The following is a 21,582-nucleotide window of genomic DNA, read 5'->3' as shown; positions in this document are numbered from 1 at the left end:
ATCCCCACTCCTTCAAAGCATGCATGCAACTACACAGTATCAAGAACAGATGTTCTAAAGCTGGAGGAATCACATTATCATACTTCAAACTGTACCACAAGGCCACGGAAACCAAAATAGCATGGTACTGGTACAAAAAACAGACACACAGACCAATGGAACAGAATGGAGAGCCCAGGAACAAAGCTGCACACCTACAACATCTGATCTTTGAGAAAGTTGACAGAAACAAACAATGGGGAAAGGACTCCTTATTCAATAAATGGTGCTGGGATAACTGGCTAACCACATGCAGCTAACCACATGCAGAAGACTGAAACTGGACCCCTTTCTTACCTCATATGCAAAAATCAACTCAAGATGGATTAAAGACTTAAATGTAAAACCAAAAACTATAAAATCCCTGGAAGATAACCTAGAAAGTACTATTCTGAATGTAGGGACTGGCAAAGATTCCATGATAAAGATGCCAAAAGCAATTTCAACAAAAACAAAAATTGACAAATGGAACCAAATTAAACAAAAGAGCTTTTGCACAACAAAACAAACTATCAACAGAGTAAAGAGACAACCTACAGAATGAGAGAAAATATTTGCAAATGCATCCGACAAAGGTCTGATATCCATAATCTACAAGGAACTTAAACAAAAAAATAAAAAACAACCCCGTTAAAAAGTCGGCAAAGGACATGAACAGTCACTTTTCAAAAGAAGACATATGCACAGCCAACAAGCATATGAGAAAAATGCTTAACATCACTAATCATTAGAGAAATATAAATCAAAACTACAATGAGATACCATCTCACAATAGTCAGAATGGGTATTAAAAAGTCACAAAATAACACGCTAAAGAGGTTGTGGAAAAAAGGGAACACTTAGATACTGTTGATGGGAATGTAAATTAGTTCAGCCATTGTGGAAAGCAGCTTGGCAATTTCTCAAAGAACTTAAAACAGAACTACCATTAGACTCAGCAATCTCATTACTGTTTATATACCCAAAGGATTATAAATCAGTCTACCATAGAGACATGTGTGTGTATGTTCATTACAGCACTATTCACAATAGCAAAGGCACGGACTCAACCTAAATTCCCATCAACAGTAGACTAAATAAAGAAAATGGGGTAGGCCTGGCCAGGTGCAGTGGCTCACGCCTGTAATCCCAGCACTTTGGGAGGCCAAGGCAAGCAGATCACAAGGTCAGGAGGTCGAGACCATCCTGGCTAACACGGTGAAACCCTGCCTCTACTAAAAATACAAAAAATTAGCCAGGCACGGTGGCAGGCGCCTGTAGTGCCAGCTACTCGGGAGGCTGAGGCAGGAGAATGGCGTGAACCCAGGAGGCGGAGCTTGCAGTGAGCCGAGATTGCACCACTGCACTCCAGCCTGGGCGACAGAGCGAGATTCCATCTCAAAAAAAAAAAAAGGGGGGGAGGGGGGTGCATATATACCATGGAATACTACACAACCCTAAAAAAGAACAAGATTATGTTCTTTGCAGCGACAAAGATGGAGCCAGAGGCCATTAACTTGAGCAAACTAATGCAGGGACAGAAAACCAAATAGTGCATACTCTCACTTATAATTGGGAGCTAAACGTTGGGTACACATGGACACAAAGAAGGGAACAACAGACATTGGGGCCTACTTGAGGGTGGAGGGTGGAAGGAGCTAAGAATTGAAAAATTACTTATCAGGTACCATGCTTATTACCTGAGTGATGAAACAATCTGTACACCAAAACCCTGAGACACACAATTTACCTATCTAACAAACGTGTGTATGTACCCCTGAGCCTAAGTTAAAAGTCAAAAAAAAGAACAAATATTCTAAGAAAAAAGTCATTTAAAAATTGCGAAATTTGACTTAATTAACACAGTTAAGAAAGTCAAATTGCAGTATAAACAGACTTCAGGGACAGAAAACTGCAACAATCTCAAATTTCCAATTCAATGCAATGTCCTCCCGGAAATCCAAGGAAGAAGAAAAATAGTCCTGTTGGGCAAACATCTTCAGAGGCACAACTGCTTGGACAGGGACAGACCTTCACAACTTAAATTAACAGGTGTAAGAGATAACCAAGTAATTAAAATTCATTATCAAGATTATTTCAGTAATAAACATAAAACAATCTAACATTGATCTCCAAAGACTGAACTGAGTTTATCTAACACCAAGTGAAAGGAGTTTGATACGAAAGAAGGCAATGACAAATTTGGTTTGTACAATTTTTTTTTCAAAAATGTTTTGTCTTGGACATAAATAAGATGGTCCCTTTGAATGCATGTAGTTTCCATTAATTTGCTTCACATTTGGATTATACAATGTTTTAGCCCCTTTGTGTTGCTGTAACAGAATATTAGGATTGGGTCACCTATAACGAGCAGAGATTTTATTTCTTATAGTTCTGGAGACGGGGAAGTCTAAGATGGAGGGGCCTGCATCTGGAAAAGGCTTCTTGCTGCATCATCCCATGGCAGAGGCACAAGAGGGAGAGTGAGAGCAAGAGAGAGAGAGAAGGAAGCCAAACTCATTCTTTTATCAGGAACCTAACCCCTGAAATATTGGCATTAATCCATTAATGACCTAATCACCTCTTAAAGGTGCCATCTCTCAATACTTTTGCATTGGGGATTAAGTTTCCAACACATCAACTTTGGGAGACGTGCATAAACCACAGCATATAAAAGAAAAGGATGTGATGTTCTGATAAAATGTTGAATATAAGAATTTAAGGCTGGGTGCAGTGTCTCATGCCTGTAATCCCAACACTGTGGGAGGCAAAGGAAGGTGAATAGCTTAAGCCCAGGAGTTCAAGACCAGCCTGGGTAATGTGGTGAAACCTTGTCTCTATAAAAAACACAAAAATTGACGGATATGGTGGCGTACACCTGTAGTTGGGAGGCTAAAGCAGGAGAATCAGGTGAGCCCAGGAGGTGGAGATTGCAGTCCCGAGATCATGCCATTGCACTCCAGCCTGGGTGACAAAGTGAGACTCTGTCTCATTTAAAAAAGAAAAAAAAGAATTTAGATCAGATGGGGAAGGAAAGGCGGAATGATGAGAGAGAACACTATTTTATACTCCACTGGTAGAAAAACAGGGTATAAATGATTACTGAAGAATATAATCTTATTTTGTTTCAAGCAGCTTCTGAATCATAGCCATTAAAATAGTTTCCATAAACATTATTTTCTTCATTGTCACTAACATCACCACTGCCTTGAACATGCAATAAAAAATTGCAGCCCAAAATAATTTCAGAAGACAGGGTGTTTTTAATAGGTTGTCCTCAACTTGGAGTTCCTTCTTCTTCTGTGGCTCTTATAATCATGATTTATTTACCTTTAGGTGTGATTAAACATTTTCTTTTCAAGTTTGGCACGTCTCACTTAGAGATCTCTTCCAAATCTGCCATTCCTTAGGACTTGCCGTCGAAGCCTTCAGTGTAACTGCCTGCAACGTGTAAGTCTGTGTAGCCCAGACTCACTAACTAGCCAGACAAACTGGGGCAAGGTTACCTGACTTCATCACACCTGCATTTCCTCAACACATAATAGAATAAGATTAAACTTTTTCCTAAGGGGGTCCTTTCTAGCTTATTTTTTAAGTCTTTTTTTTTTTTCTTTTTGAGACAGAGTCTCACTCTGTCACTAGGCTGGAGTGCAGTGGTGCAATCTCAGCTCACCGCAACCTCCGCATCATGGGTTCAAGCGATTCTCCTGCCTGGGCTTCCTGAGTAGCTGGGATTACAGGTGCCCGCCACCATGCCCAGCTAATTTTTGTATTTTTAGTAGAGACAAGGTTTCACCATTTTGGCCAGGCTGGTCTTGAACTCCTACCTCAGGTGATCCACCTGCCTCAGCCTCCCAAAGTGCTGGGATTACAGGCATGAGCCACCACACCCAGCCTTTTCCTCAAGTTTTAAGTTTACCATTTTATCACTTTACACTGCTGTGGAAGGGAACAGATTTTCATAGAAACTAAAACAGAATTAAAAAAACACAACACTGTCTTAATATATACATGTAATTTTAAAATCATTTTCCTCTTATTCCTCAGGGATGCAGTAATTTCAACAAAGTAATATCAAGTTCTGAATCAGGGGAATTGGCAGAAGTTCAGATTATGAGCTAAATGCCTCAACATTGACAAAAACTTAGACAAATTGTGCATTCATCCTGTCACATGATCTGACTAATTTCCAAGATTTCTGCGTTGGGGAAGTAAAGAGAATTTTCTACAGTACTACCCTGCGGAGGCAGAAGTAACTCTCTAATTCTGTTTTACAGGTAGTGGGCTACGCAACTCTCTTGATAATGCAGCATTTGAATGGCAAAATGAACGGACCCCAAATATAGTAAGGCCAATGCAAAGGTAAAATGCCAGAGCACAGTGATTTGACTCTTCTTCTTCTTCTTCTTTTTTTTTTTTTTTTTTTTTTGAGACAGAGTCTTGGTCTGTCGTCCAGGCTGGAGTGCAGTGGCGCAATCTCGGCTCGCTGCAACCTCCGCCTCCTGGGTTCAAGCCATTCTTCTGCCTCAGCCTGTCGAGTAGCAGGGATTACAGGCACCCGCCACCATGCCTAGCTAATTGTTTTGTATTTTTAGTAGAGATGGGGGTCTCACCATGTTGGCCAGGCTGGTTTCGAACTCCCGACCTCAACTGATCCACCTGCTTTGGCCTCCCAAAGTGCTAGGATTACAGGTGTGAGCAACTGCTCCCAGCCTTCTTTTAAATCTATGTTTCCCACTCAAAACACATTCTTGTTATTTGATACCTAAAAACATAATCTTCACAAATGCAGGTTTAGAATTGAAAAGGCATATACAGGCTGGGCATGGTGGCTCACGCCTGTAATCCCAGCACTTTGGGAGGCTGAGGCGGGCGGATCACTTGAGGTCTGGAGTTCAACACCAGCCTGGCCAACATGGTGACACCCGTCTCTACTAAAAATACCAAAATTAGCCGGCCGTGGTGGCATGTGCCCGTAATCCAAGCTACTCGGGAGGCTGAGGCAGGAGAATTGGTTGAACCTGGGAGGGCAGAAGTTGCAGCGAGCTGAGATCACGCCACTGCACTCTAGCCTGGGTGACAGAGCAAGACTCCATCTCAGAAAAAAAAAAAAAAAAAGCTATATACTTATAAACACATAAAAGATTCACTTTTTTAGTTTAATTGGCTGCTATAAAAGAAAACTGAATGCTGACCTAGTTATTTTATTTGCCAAAGTTACTGAAAGAGATGGCTAAAAGGCAAATTATTTCTAGGTCAGTATGTTCTTCATCAATAAGTGAATGTAGTCTAGCACTATTTCTATTAAAAAGGCCAAAACTAGCCTGACCAACATGGCGAAACCCCAACCCTACTAAAAATACAAAAAATTAAGCCAGCAGTGCATGCCTGTAGTCCCAGCTACTCGGGAGACTGAGATGGGAGAATCACTTGAACTCAAGACAGAGAGGTTTCAGTGAGCAGAGATCACGCCACTGCATTACACTGTGGGTGAGAGAGCGAGACCTCCTATCTCAAATACAAAAAAACAAAAAAAAGAAGGCTGAAGCTTTAACAACAGACACTTAAACTTTTTCCATAATGTAAAAAAAAAAGTATTATGTGTATTTCCTTAAATAAACTATATTTTAGCCATTTCAACATTTTACAGTTTCGGTGTAAACTGAATTTTTAACAAACTTTAAAACAGTGGTATAATCCACTATAATTGAAGATGCTAATCAACTACATCTTCACCTTCCCTCTTTGCTCTACATGGTGGGGCCCAGCTGTGGGAGTGGGGACAACAGATTGCCTCGGACTATCAGCTTTTTCAGCATCACCTCAGCTAGAGAGCACCTAGCCTGAGGTCATGCCCCTTCCTGAGGCTGCCCATATCCAGTGATAGGGAAGAGAAGGCAGAGGACAGGTCCGGCCATTTCAGCCCAAGGGGACAGCAAAGTGGGAAATACCGTAGGCTCTACTGAGCCAACACCTCGGATTGGCCTTTTCTTCTGCTTCTTTCTATTTCTCGTCAACAGGTGTTGCACCCTAGTAACATGAATTTTGTGTTTAGATTTGGGTCCCATCCCCAAAATATCTCATTATGTATATGCAAATATTTCGAAGTCTGAAAACAGTCCAAAATCCAAAACATTTCTGGTCCCAAGCATTTCAGATAAGGGAGACTGAACCTGTATCAACAATTTTATCATCAGTGATATTAACTATAATCACGAGGTTACGGTAGTCTTTGCCACTTTTTTCCACTGTAAAACTGACATCTTTCCCTTTCCATACTCTATATTTTAGAGGCGAGTCACTAAGTCCAGCTCACAGTTAACGGGTATTAATCTCTACCTCTTGGAGGGGCATATATCTACATAAATTATTTAGAATTCTACTGTAAGGAAGATTTGTCCCCTCTCCTCCATTTATCCAAAATTTATCGTTCATCAATGTTTATCATTCCTTTATAACAATATGGACTCATGTATATTTATCTTATACTTTGAGTTATAATCAAATACAGCTGACCCTTAAACAATGCGGGGTTTGGGATGACAACCCCACTAAGCAGTCACAAATCAGCATATGACTTTTGACTCCCTAAAAACTTAACTGATAGTCTAATGTTGACTGGAAGCATTACTGATAACATAAATAGACAATTAACACATATTTTGTATGTTATATGTATTATATACCCAGCAGGGGTATCCAAGGGAACAGATAGAGTCATGGGTTCTTAGTTTCTATTTCTGGTTAAGCCAGGAGAAAGCCCCTTCCTCATCCCTCTTTTCCACTTATCATTAGAGACAGAAACTAAAAAAAACATGGTTTCAGGCTGCTAAAAGCCTAAAACAACAAAACACAACAACAACAACAACAACAACAACAACAACAAGGCAGGTTGGACAAGCTTAATATGTAATATTACAACAGTAAGGCGGGTTGGAAAAGCTTAATATACTGCATTCTTACAATAAAGTAAGCTAGAAAAATGAAAAAAGAGGCAGGATGCAGTGGCTCACACCTGTAATCCCAGCACTTTGGGAGGCTTAGGCAGGCGGATCATGAGGTCAGGAGTTCAAGACCAGCCTGACCAATATGGTAAATGTGTCTCTACTAAAAATACAAAAATTAGCTGGTTGTGGTGGTGCACGCCTGTAGTCCCAGCTACTCAGAAGGTTGAGGCAAGAGAATTGCTTGAACCCAGGAGGCAGAGGATGTAGTGAGCCAAGATTGTGCCACTGTACTCCAGCCTGGGCGACAGAATGAGACTCTGTCTCATTTAAAAAAACAAAAAAACAGGTGCTGGAGAGGATGTGGAGAAATAGGAACACTTTTACACTGTTGGTGGGACTGTAAACTAGTTCAACCACTGTGGAAGTCAGTGTGGCGATTCCTCAGGGATCTAGAACTAGAAATACCATTTGACCCAGCCATCTCATTACTGGGTATATACCCAAAGGACTATAAATCATGCTGCTATAAAGATACATGCACACATATGTTTATTGCGGCACTATTCACAATAGCAAAGACTTGGAACCAACCCAAATGTCCAACAACGATAGACTGGATTAAGAAAATGTGGCACATATACACCATGGAATACTATGCAGCCATAAAAAATGATGAGTTCATGTCCTTTGTAGGGACATAGATGAAACTGGAAAACATCATTCTCAGTAAACTATGGCAAGGACAAAAAACCAAACACCGCACGTTCTCACTCATAGGTGGGAATTGAACAATGAGAACTCATGGACACAGGAAGGGGAACATCACACTCCAGGGACTGTTGTGGGGTGGGGGGAGGGGGGACGGACAGCATTAGGAGATATACCTAATGCTAAATGACGAGTTAATGGGTGCAGCAAAACAACATGGCACATGGATACATATGTAACAAACCTGCACATTGTGCACATGTACCCTAAAACCTAAAGTATAATAATAAAAAATAAAAAATTTAAAAAACAAACAAACAAACAAAAAACAAGGTAGAGAAAAGAAAACGCTATTAAGAAAAAAAAGAGAAAATATATTTACTATTCATTAACTGGAAGTAGATCACCATAAAAGTCTTCCTCCTTATTGTCTTAACATCGAGTAGGCTGAGGAGGAGGAGCAAAAGGAGGAATTGGTCTTGCTGTCTCATGGATGGCAGAGGCAGAAGAAAACCCATATATAAGCGAACCTGTACAGTTCAAAGCAGTGTTGTTCAAGGGTCAACTGTACTATTTAATTTGGTGCTCAAATTGTTCTAGCTTTGACCACTGGGTTCTCTTTAGATTAGCTCCTGTGTCCTTTTGACATGCCTCATTTCTTTTTTTTTTTTTTTTTTTTTGGTTAAGTACTACCTTACTTTCTGGCACTACAAGAAGTTCCAGGCTCATGATTTTCCCTGCCCCAGCTGCCCCAATCCTAAAACCAGCCATCTATCCAAGGAGCTCTGCTACCTATTATTGAAGAATGATACTTAAAAAATAAAATCTGGCACTAGATGTGCTTGTTGCTACTGAGGTGTAAATGCTTCTAGGCCCTTCTCAGTGGACAGAGCTACGGAATATACAAAACCTAAGGAATAATATTTGTATTTCTAAGAAGCATCAATACAGTGCCCTAAACTTAGTGAGGTGGCCATCAGAAATATTTTTAGTTCTAGAAATTAATAAAATATACTTCATTCGTTTTTTTTTTAAAACTTTGGAATAAGGGAATATTAATTAGGATATAAACTAAACTGCTCTAACAAAAAGATCAAAAAGTAGACTTGAGCAAGACAGAATTCTGGTTCTCTTTCATTTATAAATTCAACAGTGCTATAGTTTGAATGTGTCCTCTAAAAGTTCATGTGTTGGCAACTTGGTGCCCAATGCAACAGTGGTGGGAGGTGGGGGCTGTACCCTCATGAATGGATTAATGCTGTTACCATGGGAGTGGGTTAATTACCATGGAAGTGGCTTTGTTATAAAACGGAGCTCTCTCTCTTGCACATACTTCCTTTTGCCTCCTACCCTTCTGCCAGGGGATGACCCTCACCACATCCTGACACCATGCTCTTGGGCTTCCCAGTCTCCAATACTGTAAGAAATAAATTTCTTTTCTTTATAAATTACCCAGTCTATGGTAACCTGTTATCACAGCAGAAAATAGACTAAAACAATGAATGGCTCAGAACTGCTAAAAGGGCTCAGCCACCTTCAAAACATCTCTGGTCTAAGCTGGCAGCCCAGTTCTCCTGATTTCCCAGCCAATGGGAAGGGACAAAGTGCCAGGAGAGCACACATTCCCTTTTAAGCGTATGACCCAGAAGCGGTACATATCAATTCATCCACATCCTACTGTTCACAACTTAGTCACCTGGCCTCTCCAACCTGCAAAAGAGGACAGGAAGGCATGTGCCTGGATAAAATTCAGGAGGTTCTATTACTAAAATAAAGAAGGGGGCCAGGGGCGGTGGCTCACGCCTGTAATCCAACATTTTGAGAGGTCGAGGCAGGTGGATCACCTGAGGTCAGGAGTTCAAGACCAGCCTGGCCAACATGGTGAAACCCTGTCTCTACTAAAAATACAAAATTAGCTGGGCATGGCGCCGTGTGCTTGTAATCCCAGCTACTCAGGAGGCTGAGGCATGAGAATCGCTTGAACCTGGGAGGCGGAGGTTGCAGTGAGCCAAGATTGCACCACTGCACTCCAGCCTGGGAAACAAGAGTGAAACTCTGTCTCAAAAACAAAAAGGCAGGGGAGCAGGGAGAACAGATGTTGAGGTTTTAAAATTAGCATTCTCTGACAGAGAAAACCCACTTCTGTTTTTATCACAGCATTTTGTCTGTGGATTTATTTTTAATACAGCAACAAATAATATGTTTAATACCTATCCAAATGGGCTAAAATTTTGTCACAATAATAAGTTAAGAATAAGATAGGACAGGCGCAGTGGCTCATGCCTGTAATCCCAACATTCTGGGAGGCCAAGGTGGGCAGATAACTTGGGGTCAGGAGTTCAAGACCAGCCTGGCCAACATGGTGAAACCCTGTCTCTACTAAAAATACAAAAATTAGCTGGGTGTGGTGACGGGCACCTGTAATCCCAGCTATTCGGGAGGCTGAGGCAGGAGAATTGCTTGAACCCAGGGAGCAGAGGTTGCAGTGAGCCGAGATCATGTCACACCACTCCAGTCTGGGTGACAAAGCAAGACTCTGTCTCAAAAAAAAAAAAAAAAAAAAGAGTAAGGTAAATAAGTAATGATAATGTAAGATTACACCCCATAAAATAAAACAGGAATCCATGAGTCCACAATCAAGTAAATAAATACATGGAAAAATAAATGAGAAGAGAAAGCTCTTCCTTATAGTAGAATACCAATTAAAAAATTATTAAATAATCATGGAATTAGAAAATTCCCACTTGGCAATACATAATGCTAACTTATGCAGAGAAAATACATCAATAAATAATAAAACCAGGCCAGGCACAGTGGTTCCTGCCTATAACCCCAGCACTTTGGGAGACCAAGGCAGGAGGATTGCTGGAGGTCAGGAGTTCGAGACCAGCCTGGACAACATAGTGAGACTCCCATATGACAAATTAAAAAACTATCCAGGCACAGTTGCATGCACCTGTAGCCCTCACTAGTGGTAAGGCTGAGGGCTGAGACAGGAGGAATACTGGAGGACAGGAGGCAAAGGCTGCAATGATTGCACCACTGCACTCCAACCTCAGCAACAGAGCAAGACCCTGTCTCTAAGAAATAAATGAATAAATACATACATTTTTTTAAATGCTAAAACCTCCTCATTAGTATAGTGGCAAGTAAAAAATAAATAAATAAAAATGTAAAAACAAAAGAATAAATGCTAAAACCTATGGGTGAAAGTTAGATGACAAACCAGACGATCTCAAAGTTAACAACCTGTGTTAATCTGTTTTGTGTTGCTATAAAAGAATACCTGAGGCTTGGTAATTTATAAAGAAAAGATGTTTATTTGGCTCATGGTTCCGCAGGCTATACAAGGATGGTACCTCAGCTACTGATGAAGCCTCAGGAAGCTTTTAGTGATGGCAGAAGGGAAGGGAAGCAAGTGGATCACATGGCAAGAAAGGAAACAAAAGAGAAGCCAGGCTCTCTCAAACAAGCTCTCACATGAACTAACAGAGGGAGAAGTCACTTATTACTGTGGGGAGGGCACTAGGACATTCATGAGGGGTCTGCTCCCATGATCCCAACACCTCCCACCAGGCCCCATCTCCAACAATGGGAATCACATTCCAACAAGAGATATGGAGGGGGCAAATACCCAAACTATATCACTTCCTGAAAATGTTTATTAATTACAATGGGAAAAGAGTAACTTTACTTGGGGAGGAATCTCACAAACACAAGCTTACTGAATGATCAGATAACATCCCCAGTGACAGGATAAGTGAATATCATGTACCACCTGAGGGGAGAAGAGTACTACATCATTTCTATAATACGACAGCCAAAATTCTATGACCTGAATCAAATCATGAGGAAACATCAGACAAACTCACACTGAAGGGCAGTCTCCAAAATAACTAGCCCATAATCTTCAAAAGCATCAAACCCATCAAGGTCAAAAAAGGACTAGGAATTGTTCTGGAATAAAGGAGTCTGAGAGTGACTGACAGTGAAATGCCAGGCTTGGATCCCTGTGCTACAAAGGACGTTATGAGGACAAATTGATAAGGCCTAAATGGGATCTCACGGTGAAGGGCACATGGGAATTCTTCATACTGCTCTTACGACTTTTACGTAGGTTTGAAATTTTTATAAAATAAAAATAAATTTTTGGCCGGGTATAGCAGCTCACACCTGTAATCCTAGCACTTTGGGAGGCAGAGGCAGGCAGATCACTGGAGGCCAGGAGTTTGAGACCAGCCTGACCAACATGGTGAAACCTCCATCTCTACTAAAAATACAAAAATTAGCCGGGCATGGTGGTGTACGCCTGTAATCTCAGCTACTCAGAAAGCTGAGGTATAAGAATTGCTTGGATCCCAGAGGTAGAGGTTGCAGCGAGCTGAGATTGTGCCACTGCACTCCAACCTGGGCAACAGAGTAAGACCCTATGTCAAAAAAAAGTAAAAAAAGATCACTTTCATTAATTACTATAGTCTGAATGTGTCCTCCAAAATATATATGTTGAAACTTAATGGCCAATATGAAAGTATTAGGCAGTAAGATGTTTAGGAAATTATTAAGTCCTGAGGGCAGAGCCCTCATAAGCAGGACTAGGGCCTTTATAGAATGGTGTAAAAGGATGGGTTCACTCTCTTCCACTCTTCTGTCATATGAGAACACCTAAACAGTGCCATCCATGAGCAATGAGGCTTTACCAGACACCGAATCTGCCAGCACCTTGATCTTAGACTTTCCAGCCTTCAGAACTGTGAGAACATGAATTTCAGTACTTTATAAATTACCTAGTCTCAGGTATATTGTTGTAGCAGCACAAACAGACTAAGACATTGATGTTACGAAATCCTACATCTATTGTAAGATTTTCCATTTTTCTTGGTAATAAATTTGCATCATGGATAGTTTATGAGAAAATGTGTAAAAGAGACTAAATGCTATTGACTCACTGGATAGGAATAAACATTAGCATTAAATGAAGAACGGGTACCTGAATATGGATTAATCTTACATGTGGTTAGTTTATGAATATTTTTTGCATCAGGATGAATTTTATTTCTTTATACAACCCATACCTATGGGGCTGCATATCTTTATTTATTAATTCTTATATTGTCTCTTTTAATGCTCACCATAAACCTGTGAGTGCTATTATTATTATTATTATTATTATTATTATTATTATTATTTGAGACGGAGTCTTGCTCTTGTCGCCCAGGCTGGAGTGCAATGGCACGATCTCGGCTCACTGCAGCCTCTGCCTCCAGGGTTCAAGCGATTCTCCTGCCTCAGCCTCCCGAGTGGCTGGGATTACAGGCACCCACCACCACGCCTGGCTAATTTTTGTGTTTTTAGTAGAGACGGCGTTTCACCATGTTGGCCAGGCTGGTCTCCTCACCTCATGATCCACCTGCCTTAGCCTCCCAAAGTGCTGGGATTACAGGCGTGAGCCACTGCACCCAGCCTAAGTGCTGTTATTATTATTAACCTCTTTTACATATGATGAAAATGAGGTTTGGAGAGGTTAAATACCTAGTTCACAGAGCTGCTAAGTCACAGAGCTGGACTTTGGAACCAAGAAGTTAAACTATAGAACTTATTCTCTAAACAGTAACAAATTATTTGAGTAAAATGTAAGCCATTTCATTCTTTCATTCATAACAAACATGTATGCTTATTGATAGCAATAGAGAGTTGGAAGACGCACACAAATTGCCACATTAATTCCTACCTGTGTCTGCCTCATTGCCCGTTCCACTCGGCGTGTGCTTCCTCTCTCAAGTTTTGTCCGGAGGATCAAGGCTGATGTCTGAATGGCCCAGAACTTTGGTTGTGAAAGCAAACACTGATAGAAGCGGGAGGAAAAAAACATAGAAAAGAGATAAGCTAGGTGATCTCATTCTAAATAGGACAAAATTAATTCTTCCAAAATATCAGGGTACAGTTAAACACAGATTTGAAAATCTTCCCAGTTAACAGAAAGTTCTCTTTTCTCAATGTGTATTAAAGAAATCATTCTAAAACATATGAGAATGCTTTCTGGCATTTGTTAGGGTAGGAGTCTCCAATTTCAATGAAAATGCATTCCTAGAAGGGGCATCTTAACAAAGACTGGTCTATATCAAAACCGAATATGCACACACTAAAATGTAACCCCAGAGAAAGCTGTGACCACCATTACTCAGAGAATACAGTAGAAATCATCCAGTATGATCACAAATGTAGTGGGAAACAAAGTGAAAGTACTGGATAAGTGAAAACAGGGACAAAATGTACTATGATAAACACTGACTCCTTGGTATAATGAGCACAATTTAAACTCTCTTTGATGACAACTTGGAATCTGATATTGTCTCTGGGTATCATCCACAACAATTACTTTCAGTAAAGATTACTACAAATAAAGGAGAAAGACCTGTTTATTTATCTGAAAGTTGATGCCATCCTTGGTCCTTCTCTTGTTTCCAAAAGTCAGGTTTGGAAAACATCTTAGAGTACAATTAATCACTGAAAATCTAGCTACTCATTAGAAGTACCTGGGAAGCTTGGTATTCTAAAAGTATATCAGATCCCTGAGAGCAGAATGTGGGCGTCAGTTTTGGTGGCTGGTTTTTTTTTTTTTTTTTTTTTTTGAGACAGGATCTCACTCTGTCACTGAGGCTGGAGTGCAGTGGCATGATCACGGCAAGCTACAACTTCGGCATCCTGAGCTCATGCAATCCTCCCACCTCAGCTACCCAAGTAGCTTGGACAGCAGGCCCGTACCACCATGCCCGGCTAATTTATTTTATTTTATTTTTTGTAGAGACAGGATCTCCCTATGTTGCCCAGGCTGGCATCAGTGTTTTTTAAAATACCCCCCAGGTAATTCTCAAGTGTAGCCAACTTTAAGAACTATTAGGCTGGGTCAAATGGTATTTCTAGTTCTAGATCCCTGAGGAATCGCCACACTGACTTCCACAATGGTTGAACTAGTTTACAGTCCCACCAACAGTGTAAAAGTGTTCCTATTTCTCCACATCTTCTCCAGCACTGTTGTTTCCTGACTTTTTAATGATGGCCATTCTAACTGGTGTGAGATGGTATCTCATTGTGGTTTTGATTTGCATTTCTCTGATGGCCAGTGATGATGAGCATTTTTTCATGTGTTTTTTGGCTGCATAAATGTCTTCTTTTGAGAAGTGTCTGTTCATGTCCTTCGCCCACTTTTTGATGGGGTTGTCTGTTTTTTTCTTGTAAATTTGTTTGCGTTCATTGTAGATTCTGGATATTAGCCCTTTGTCAGATGAGTAGGTTGCAAAAATTTTCTCCCATTTTGTAGGATGCCTGTTCACTCTGATGGCAGTTTCTGTTGCTGTGCAGAAGCTCTTTAGTTTAATTAGATCCCATTTGTCAATTTTGGCTTTTGTTGCCATTGCTTTTGGTGTTTTAGACATGAAGACCTTGCCCATGCCTATGTCCTGAATGGTATTGCCTAGGTTTTCTTCTAGGGTTTTTATGGTTTTAGGTCTAACATGTAAGTCTTTAATCCATCTTAAATTAATTTTTGTATAAGGTGTAAGGAATGGATCCAGTTTCAGCTTTCTACATATGGCTAGCCAGTTTTCCCAGCACCATTTTTTAAATAGGGAATCCTTTCCCCATTGCTTGTTTTTGTCAGGTTTGTCAAAGATCAGATAGTTGTAGATATGCAGCATTATTTCTGAGGGCTCTGTTCTGTTCCATTGATCTATGTCTCTGTTATGGTATGGGGTATATACCCAAAGGACTATAAATCATGCTGCTATAAAGACACATGCACACGTATGTTTATTGAGGCACTATTCACAATAGCAAAGACTTGAAACCAACCCAAATGTCCAACAACGATAGACTGGATTAAGAAAATGTGGCACATATACACCATGGAATACTATGCAGCCATAAAAAATGATGAGTTCATGTCCTTTGTAGGGACATGGATGAAACTGGAAAACATCATTCTCAGTAAACTATCGCCAGGACAAAAAACCAAACACCACATGTTCTCACTCATAGGTGGGAATTGAACAATGAGAACACATGGACACAGGAAGGGGAACATGACACTCTGGGGACTGTTGTGCGGTGGGGGGAGGGACAGCATTAGGAGATATACCTAATGCTAAATGATGAGTTAATGGGTGCAGCAAAACAACATGGCACATGGATACATATGTAACAAACCTGCACATTGTGCACATGTACCCTAAAACTTAAAGTATAATAATAATAAAAAGAATGATTAAAAAAAAAGAAAAAAGAAAAAAAAGAACTATTAGGCTAAGATAAAGTAAGTATCTGTCTTTTATCAAACTCATTCATAACTCCAAACTCTCATTAAAGGTTAGCAAGAAGTCCTTCAGCCTATGACTCCTTACAGTTCATTTCACTCATTTTTATTACCTGCCTGATTCCTATAGGCACTTGAATTTTTAACCTCTAATCTAGACCAACTAACCTCTAATCTAGACCAACCCCCTTACAATTAAGAGGAAAATGAAGCACCAATAGGTTAAATTACCTGCTCAATGTCACACCTCTATTAATAGCAAAAGCTGGTACTAACACTTGGTATCCTAAGTCCCAGAACACCTTTATATTATTTTATAACATTTTCTCTAAATAAACTTGTGCTCATTTAAATAGCTAAATTAAGATATGACTACTTCCTGGACATGGGTGATACTACCAAAGAAACATTAGAAAGTAGAGTAATGTAAAAAGAGGACTTGGAGATGGTGAAGGAAGAGGAGTACGTAAAGAATACATGAATAAGAGAGAAGAATCAAAAGAACATAACCTTAGTGAAATTTGTTCATTAATTCACTTGAGCACCTACTCCCTACATGGCAGTGTATACTAGGCCCTAAGGACAGAATAACAAACAAAACAGACAGGATCCCTGCCCCCATAAAATATATATTCTAATCTTACTCTTCTATAATTAACTTTGCAAATTAAAATATTTTCATCCCCTTGAAATACAGTTTACAAGATTTAATGTGTAACCTTATCTCGTTGGCCTCCATTAACTTAAATCTACAAAAAGAATGAATTTACCAACATAAATAGGTGCATATGGCCCTATAAAAATATGAAAGAGAAGACATTAAAAAACACTAATTCTTTAAAATGTACAACACTACTTGTCAGATTTTATTATAAAATGTGATCTCAAGAATTTTCAGGCAGGGCGTGATGGCTCACACCCGTAATCCCAGCACTTTGGGAGACTGGGGCGGGTGGATCACCTGAGGTCAGGAGTTCGAGACCAACCTGGCCAACGTGATGAAACCCAGTCTTTAATAAAAATACAAAAAATAAGCTGGGCGTGGTGGCGGGTGCCTGTGATACTAGCTACTCAGGAGGCTGGGGCAGGAGAATCGTTTGAACCTGGGAAGTGGAGGTTGCAGTGAGCCGAGATTGCGCCATTGCACTTCAATCTAGGCAACAAGAGTAAAACTATGTCAAAAAAAAAAGAAAAAGAATTTTCAAAGGAAAGGACTTTTCTCATTAGGTAAATCTGCAAAACTGATTCCACTACCCACAACAGGTCACATTACTGCCTTTATTTTCTTTTCATCTTATTAAAGGGATTATCATCTATAATCCCATGACAACAGAATGGAAGAGTACTGAGGAAAAGGCTCTGTAAAACAGTGGGAAAAGTCTGCAGAGTGAAAGATTGAGAGGCATCCCAGCCCCACCAAGTGACCTGGGGAAGTTACTTGACCTCCCTGGGTGTCTCACTTTCCTCCTCTCTAAAATTGGAGAAGCATTCCCATCTCTCACAGAGTTGGGAGCATTAAGTAAGTAAGAATAAGTAAAGCTTAATGGAGCCTATGAGAGTTCCCACTGAAAAGCACATCTGGCCCCTCCAGGAGCTCTCCTCCTCCAGCGTTTACACTCACCCTTAACAGAAAATCCCTCTCTGGAGTGGGCATGGCAACGGTGCTCACCTTCCAACCACACTGATCATTCTGCCAGCAACAATGGTGCAGTGCACAGACCAGCTCAGCCCACGGGCTTGTCAGAGTTAAACTCACCTTTGAAAAGGTTGTCCCAAACGCTTGCACAGCAAAGGGATGAAATATCTTCCTTAGATAACAAAGACACACTGTTTTCTACACTGGTATGAGAACAAGAGGCTTGCCTAAGATTTTTATTTGAAGGTCAACCAAAACATTCTCACTAAACACTGAAAATAAGATACAATCTGACAGACATTTGAAAAGCTTTAAAGAAGGAACTAACTGGATAATAGCATCACTGAAGAATGTAATGATTGATGTCTATTTGGCTGGGAGATATAAAGACTTGAGAAAGTCTTTCTGAAAGGAAGCGATTGCACATAGGCTATATTCAATATATTTTATAAAACACTGCTGCCCATGAAGTAAGAATTGATCATAACATGGGACATTGGGTAAGTAAGAAGAAAACTAAACAGGAGATATGTTGATTTATGAAGCTCTATTGACTTATTAGAAAATGGCATTTTTTAAAAATGTCAGCAACCAAATGCAATGGAGAGAACATCAATCTAACCTACCTAAGCAGCAGGCCAACCCCAGCTGGTGAGAGCTCAAGCCATAATCTACACAAACATCTGGATAGAGTTAATTCAGTCTTCACCGTGCCCCCCAATAGGGGGTTACTGCTCTTATTTCCATTCAATTTAGAACTTGAGAAGTGATCACCCAATGCCTACAAGACTGGCTCTGTCTCATTTAGGTCTTGGCCTAAATGTCACTTTGTGAGGGAGCCTTCTCAACCACCTCATCTAAGTGACTCCATCTCTATCCAGTGATTCTCTATCACTGCATCTAGTTTGGTTCCTCCAGGGCAGATGTCCCAGCTATTTGATTCCTAGTACCTTACATCTGTCTGGTACATTGCAAGAAAGGGATAAAAAGTGGGACAAAGAAAGAGACTTTTCTTTTGTCTTCTTTTACAAAGGGACAAGGGCATACAAAGGTGGTTCTTCTGAAACAGAAATGTAAACTAACAGTGACTGGTGCTCATGGAAATCCACCTAATCGATTCTTTTTTTGTGCATTCCCTAGATAGAATTGGGAACATATGCTCCCAAGGACACAACATTGTAAATAATAACTAGCTATCGTGACATAATACTTTTATTACTATGACCTAGGCAATCTGGGGTTTATATAGGCTTTTGTAAGGCAGCTCAGAAACTTAAACACTACTTAAAATATTTTTTCTTTAAGACAACACACATTCCAAATTCTAAAAAAAAAAAAAAAAACTTTATGGCTGGGTGAGATGGCTCAACTGTAATCCCAGCACTTCGGGAGGCTGAAGCAGGAGAATCACTTGAGACCAGGAGTTTGAAATCAGTCTGGGCAGCATAGCAAGCCCCTGTCTCTACAAAAAAGTTTATCAAATTTGCTGGGTGTGGTGGCATGTGCAGGTAGTTCCAACGACTCAGGAGGCTGAAGTGGAAGGACCACTTGTGTCCGGTCAAGCCTGCAGTGAGCCATGATCACGCTACTGCACTCCAGCCTGGGTTGAACAGAGTGAGACCCTGTATCAAAAATAATAATCATAATATTCTATTTGCTTCATGGCAAGTAATAATATAATAAGGTACCAACATAATGTGTTAGCATGCTTTGTAAAAATCTACAAATTAAGATTAATTATTACTGGCCAGGCAAAGTGGCCACTTTTGGGGCTGAGGCAGGCGGATCACTTGAGGTCAGGAATTCAAGACCAGCCTGGCCAACATGGTGAAACCCCATCTCTATTAAAAATAACAAAAATTAGCTGGGCGTGGTAGTGCACACCTACAATTCCAGCTACTCAGGAGGCTGAGGCATGAGAATCGTTTGAACCCAGGAGGCAGAGGTTGCAGTGTGCCAACATCATTCCACTGCACTCCAGCCTGAGTGACGGAGTGAGACTGTCTCCAAAACAAAAAAATTAATTCTTTCCTAAACTACCTTGAATTCCTCTACCGTCCCAGCCATTATCTATGTGCCCTTGAATAAGCAGGTTAAACTCTGTGAGACTAAAGATGTCTTATCCATAAAGAGAAAAATGTAGACTAAAAGTTAACCAACTACCTCCAAAATTCTGTAGTAATGAAGGGAAAATAAGGTCATAAATTCCTAAGATCATCTTTGTTGAATTTTGGTTATTTTCTATTTTAACATTATAATGCAATTATTACAAACTTCATATTTACTGAAATATCTTATAAACACATTTCTTTACTGTTCAGTAAAAGTGTAAGAAAGAAGTTTACTTGAGAACAGCTAAACTGCTCAGATACCAAAAACTGGTAAAGATAAAAGAAGACGTTGAAAACACCAAATTGTGACTTAACAGATTTGGAATGGTGTCTTACATATTAAGAGGTTAAATAAGCACAGAGTTTCAGCCTTGATAATAAGAGGCAATGAGTGACTGAAAACATGGACCTAAATATAAGCTGATATAATTTGTTATTACCATAGAATTCTAGCTACCCACTATTTCTTTTTGTTTGTTTTTTTGGAGACAGGGTCTCACTCTATTGCCCAGGCAAGAGTGCAGTGGTGCAGTCTCGGCTTACTGCAACCTCCGCCTCCCAGGCTCAAGTGATTCTCCTGCCTCAGCCTCCTGGGTAACTGGGACTACAGGCACTTGCCACCACACCTGGCTAATTATTTTAATTTTCTGTAGAGACAGGGTTTCGCCCAGGCTGGTCTCGAACTCCTGGGCTCAAGTGATGAGCCCACCTTGGCCTCCCAAAGTGCTAGGATTACAGGTGTGAGCCACCACGCCCATCGGCTACTCACTAATTCTGTGAGTGGAAAACCAAATGCATCAGGGAATAACAGGAGCTGTAAAACTTTTAGTGACTGCTCTATATTCTGTAGAAGATATTTTATGCTATCTTTGTATGAAAAAAGTAAATCTAGGCATTAGAAAAAATGCTCTCCAAATTAAATATAGTACTCCACATGATTCTGCAATTCCATTTCTGGGTCATGCCTGAAAGAACTGAAGTCAGATATTTGCACACCAATATTCATGGCAGCATTATACACATAGCCAAAAGGCAAAAACAACTCAAATGTTTGTGAAGGATCATAAAATGTGACATAGGCTGGGTGTGGTGGCTCACAGCTGTAATCCTAGCACTTTCGGAGGCCGAAGCAGGTGGAACACTTAAGGTCAGTAGTTTGAAACCAGCCTGGGCAACATGGTAAAACCCAGTCTTTACTAAAAACACACAAAAAAATTAGCTAGGCGTGATGGTGGGCGCCTGGAATCCCAGCTACTCGGGAGGCTGAGGCAGGAGAATTGCTTGAACCTGGGAGGCAGAGGTTGCAGTGAGCCGAGATCGCAACACTGCACTCTAGTCTGGGCGACAGTGCAAAACTCTGTCTCAAAAAATAAAAAATAAATAAAATAAAATAAAATAAACGAAAATGTGGTATAGAAACAACAGAGTATCAATCCACTTTAAAAAGGAATAGCATTCTGATATACACGACACAGATGAACTTTGAGGACACCATGCTGAGTGAAGTCAGTCACAAAAGAACAATTTTTTTTTTTTTTTTTTAGGTGGAGTCTCGCTCTGTCACCCAGGCTGGAGTGCAGTGGTGCAATCTTGGCTCACTGCAACCTCCACCTCCCAGGTTCAAGCAATTCTCCTGCCTCAGCCTCCCAAGTAGCTGGGATTACAGGTGCATGCCACCACGACTGGCTAATTTTCGTATATTTATTTGTTTATTTATTTTTACTTTTATTTTATTTTATTTTTTGAGATGGAGTTTTGCTCTTGTTGCCCAGGCTAGAGTGCAATGGCACCATCTCGGTTCACTGCAACCTCCACCTCCTGGGTTTGAGGGTTCAAGTAATGGTCCTGCCTCAG

General features: G+C 40.4%; 1 protein-coding gene across 3 annotated transcripts in view; it reads right to left on the bottom strand.

The window, feature by feature from the left end:
- TTC27 (tetratricopeptide repeat domain 27) overlaps positions 1–21,582 on the bottom strand; it is a 201,509-nt gene that overhangs the window by 109,469 nt on the left and 70,458 nt on the right. For all 3 annotated transcript variants that reach the window (XM_032172645.2, XM_058426737.1, XM_032172646.2), the window contains exon 10: positions 13,402–13,515. In XM_032172645.2, the coding sequence (XP_032028536.1) occupies positions 13,402–13,515 (114 nt within the window). The remainder of the gene's footprint in view (positions 1–13,401; positions 13,516–21,582) is intronic.

Source organism: Hylobates moloch, unplaced genomic scaffold (assembly GCF_009828535.3).
Source record: "Hylobates moloch isolate HMO894 unplaced genomic scaffold, HMol_V3 SCAFFOLD_13, whole genome shotgun sequence".
NCBI classification, from domain to species: domain Eukaryota; kingdom Metazoa; phylum Chordata; class Mammalia; order Primates; family Hylobatidae; genus Hylobates; species Hylobates moloch.
Note: the sequence above shows the minus strand (reverse complement) of the source record. Positions and strands in the feature narration are given on the sequence as shown.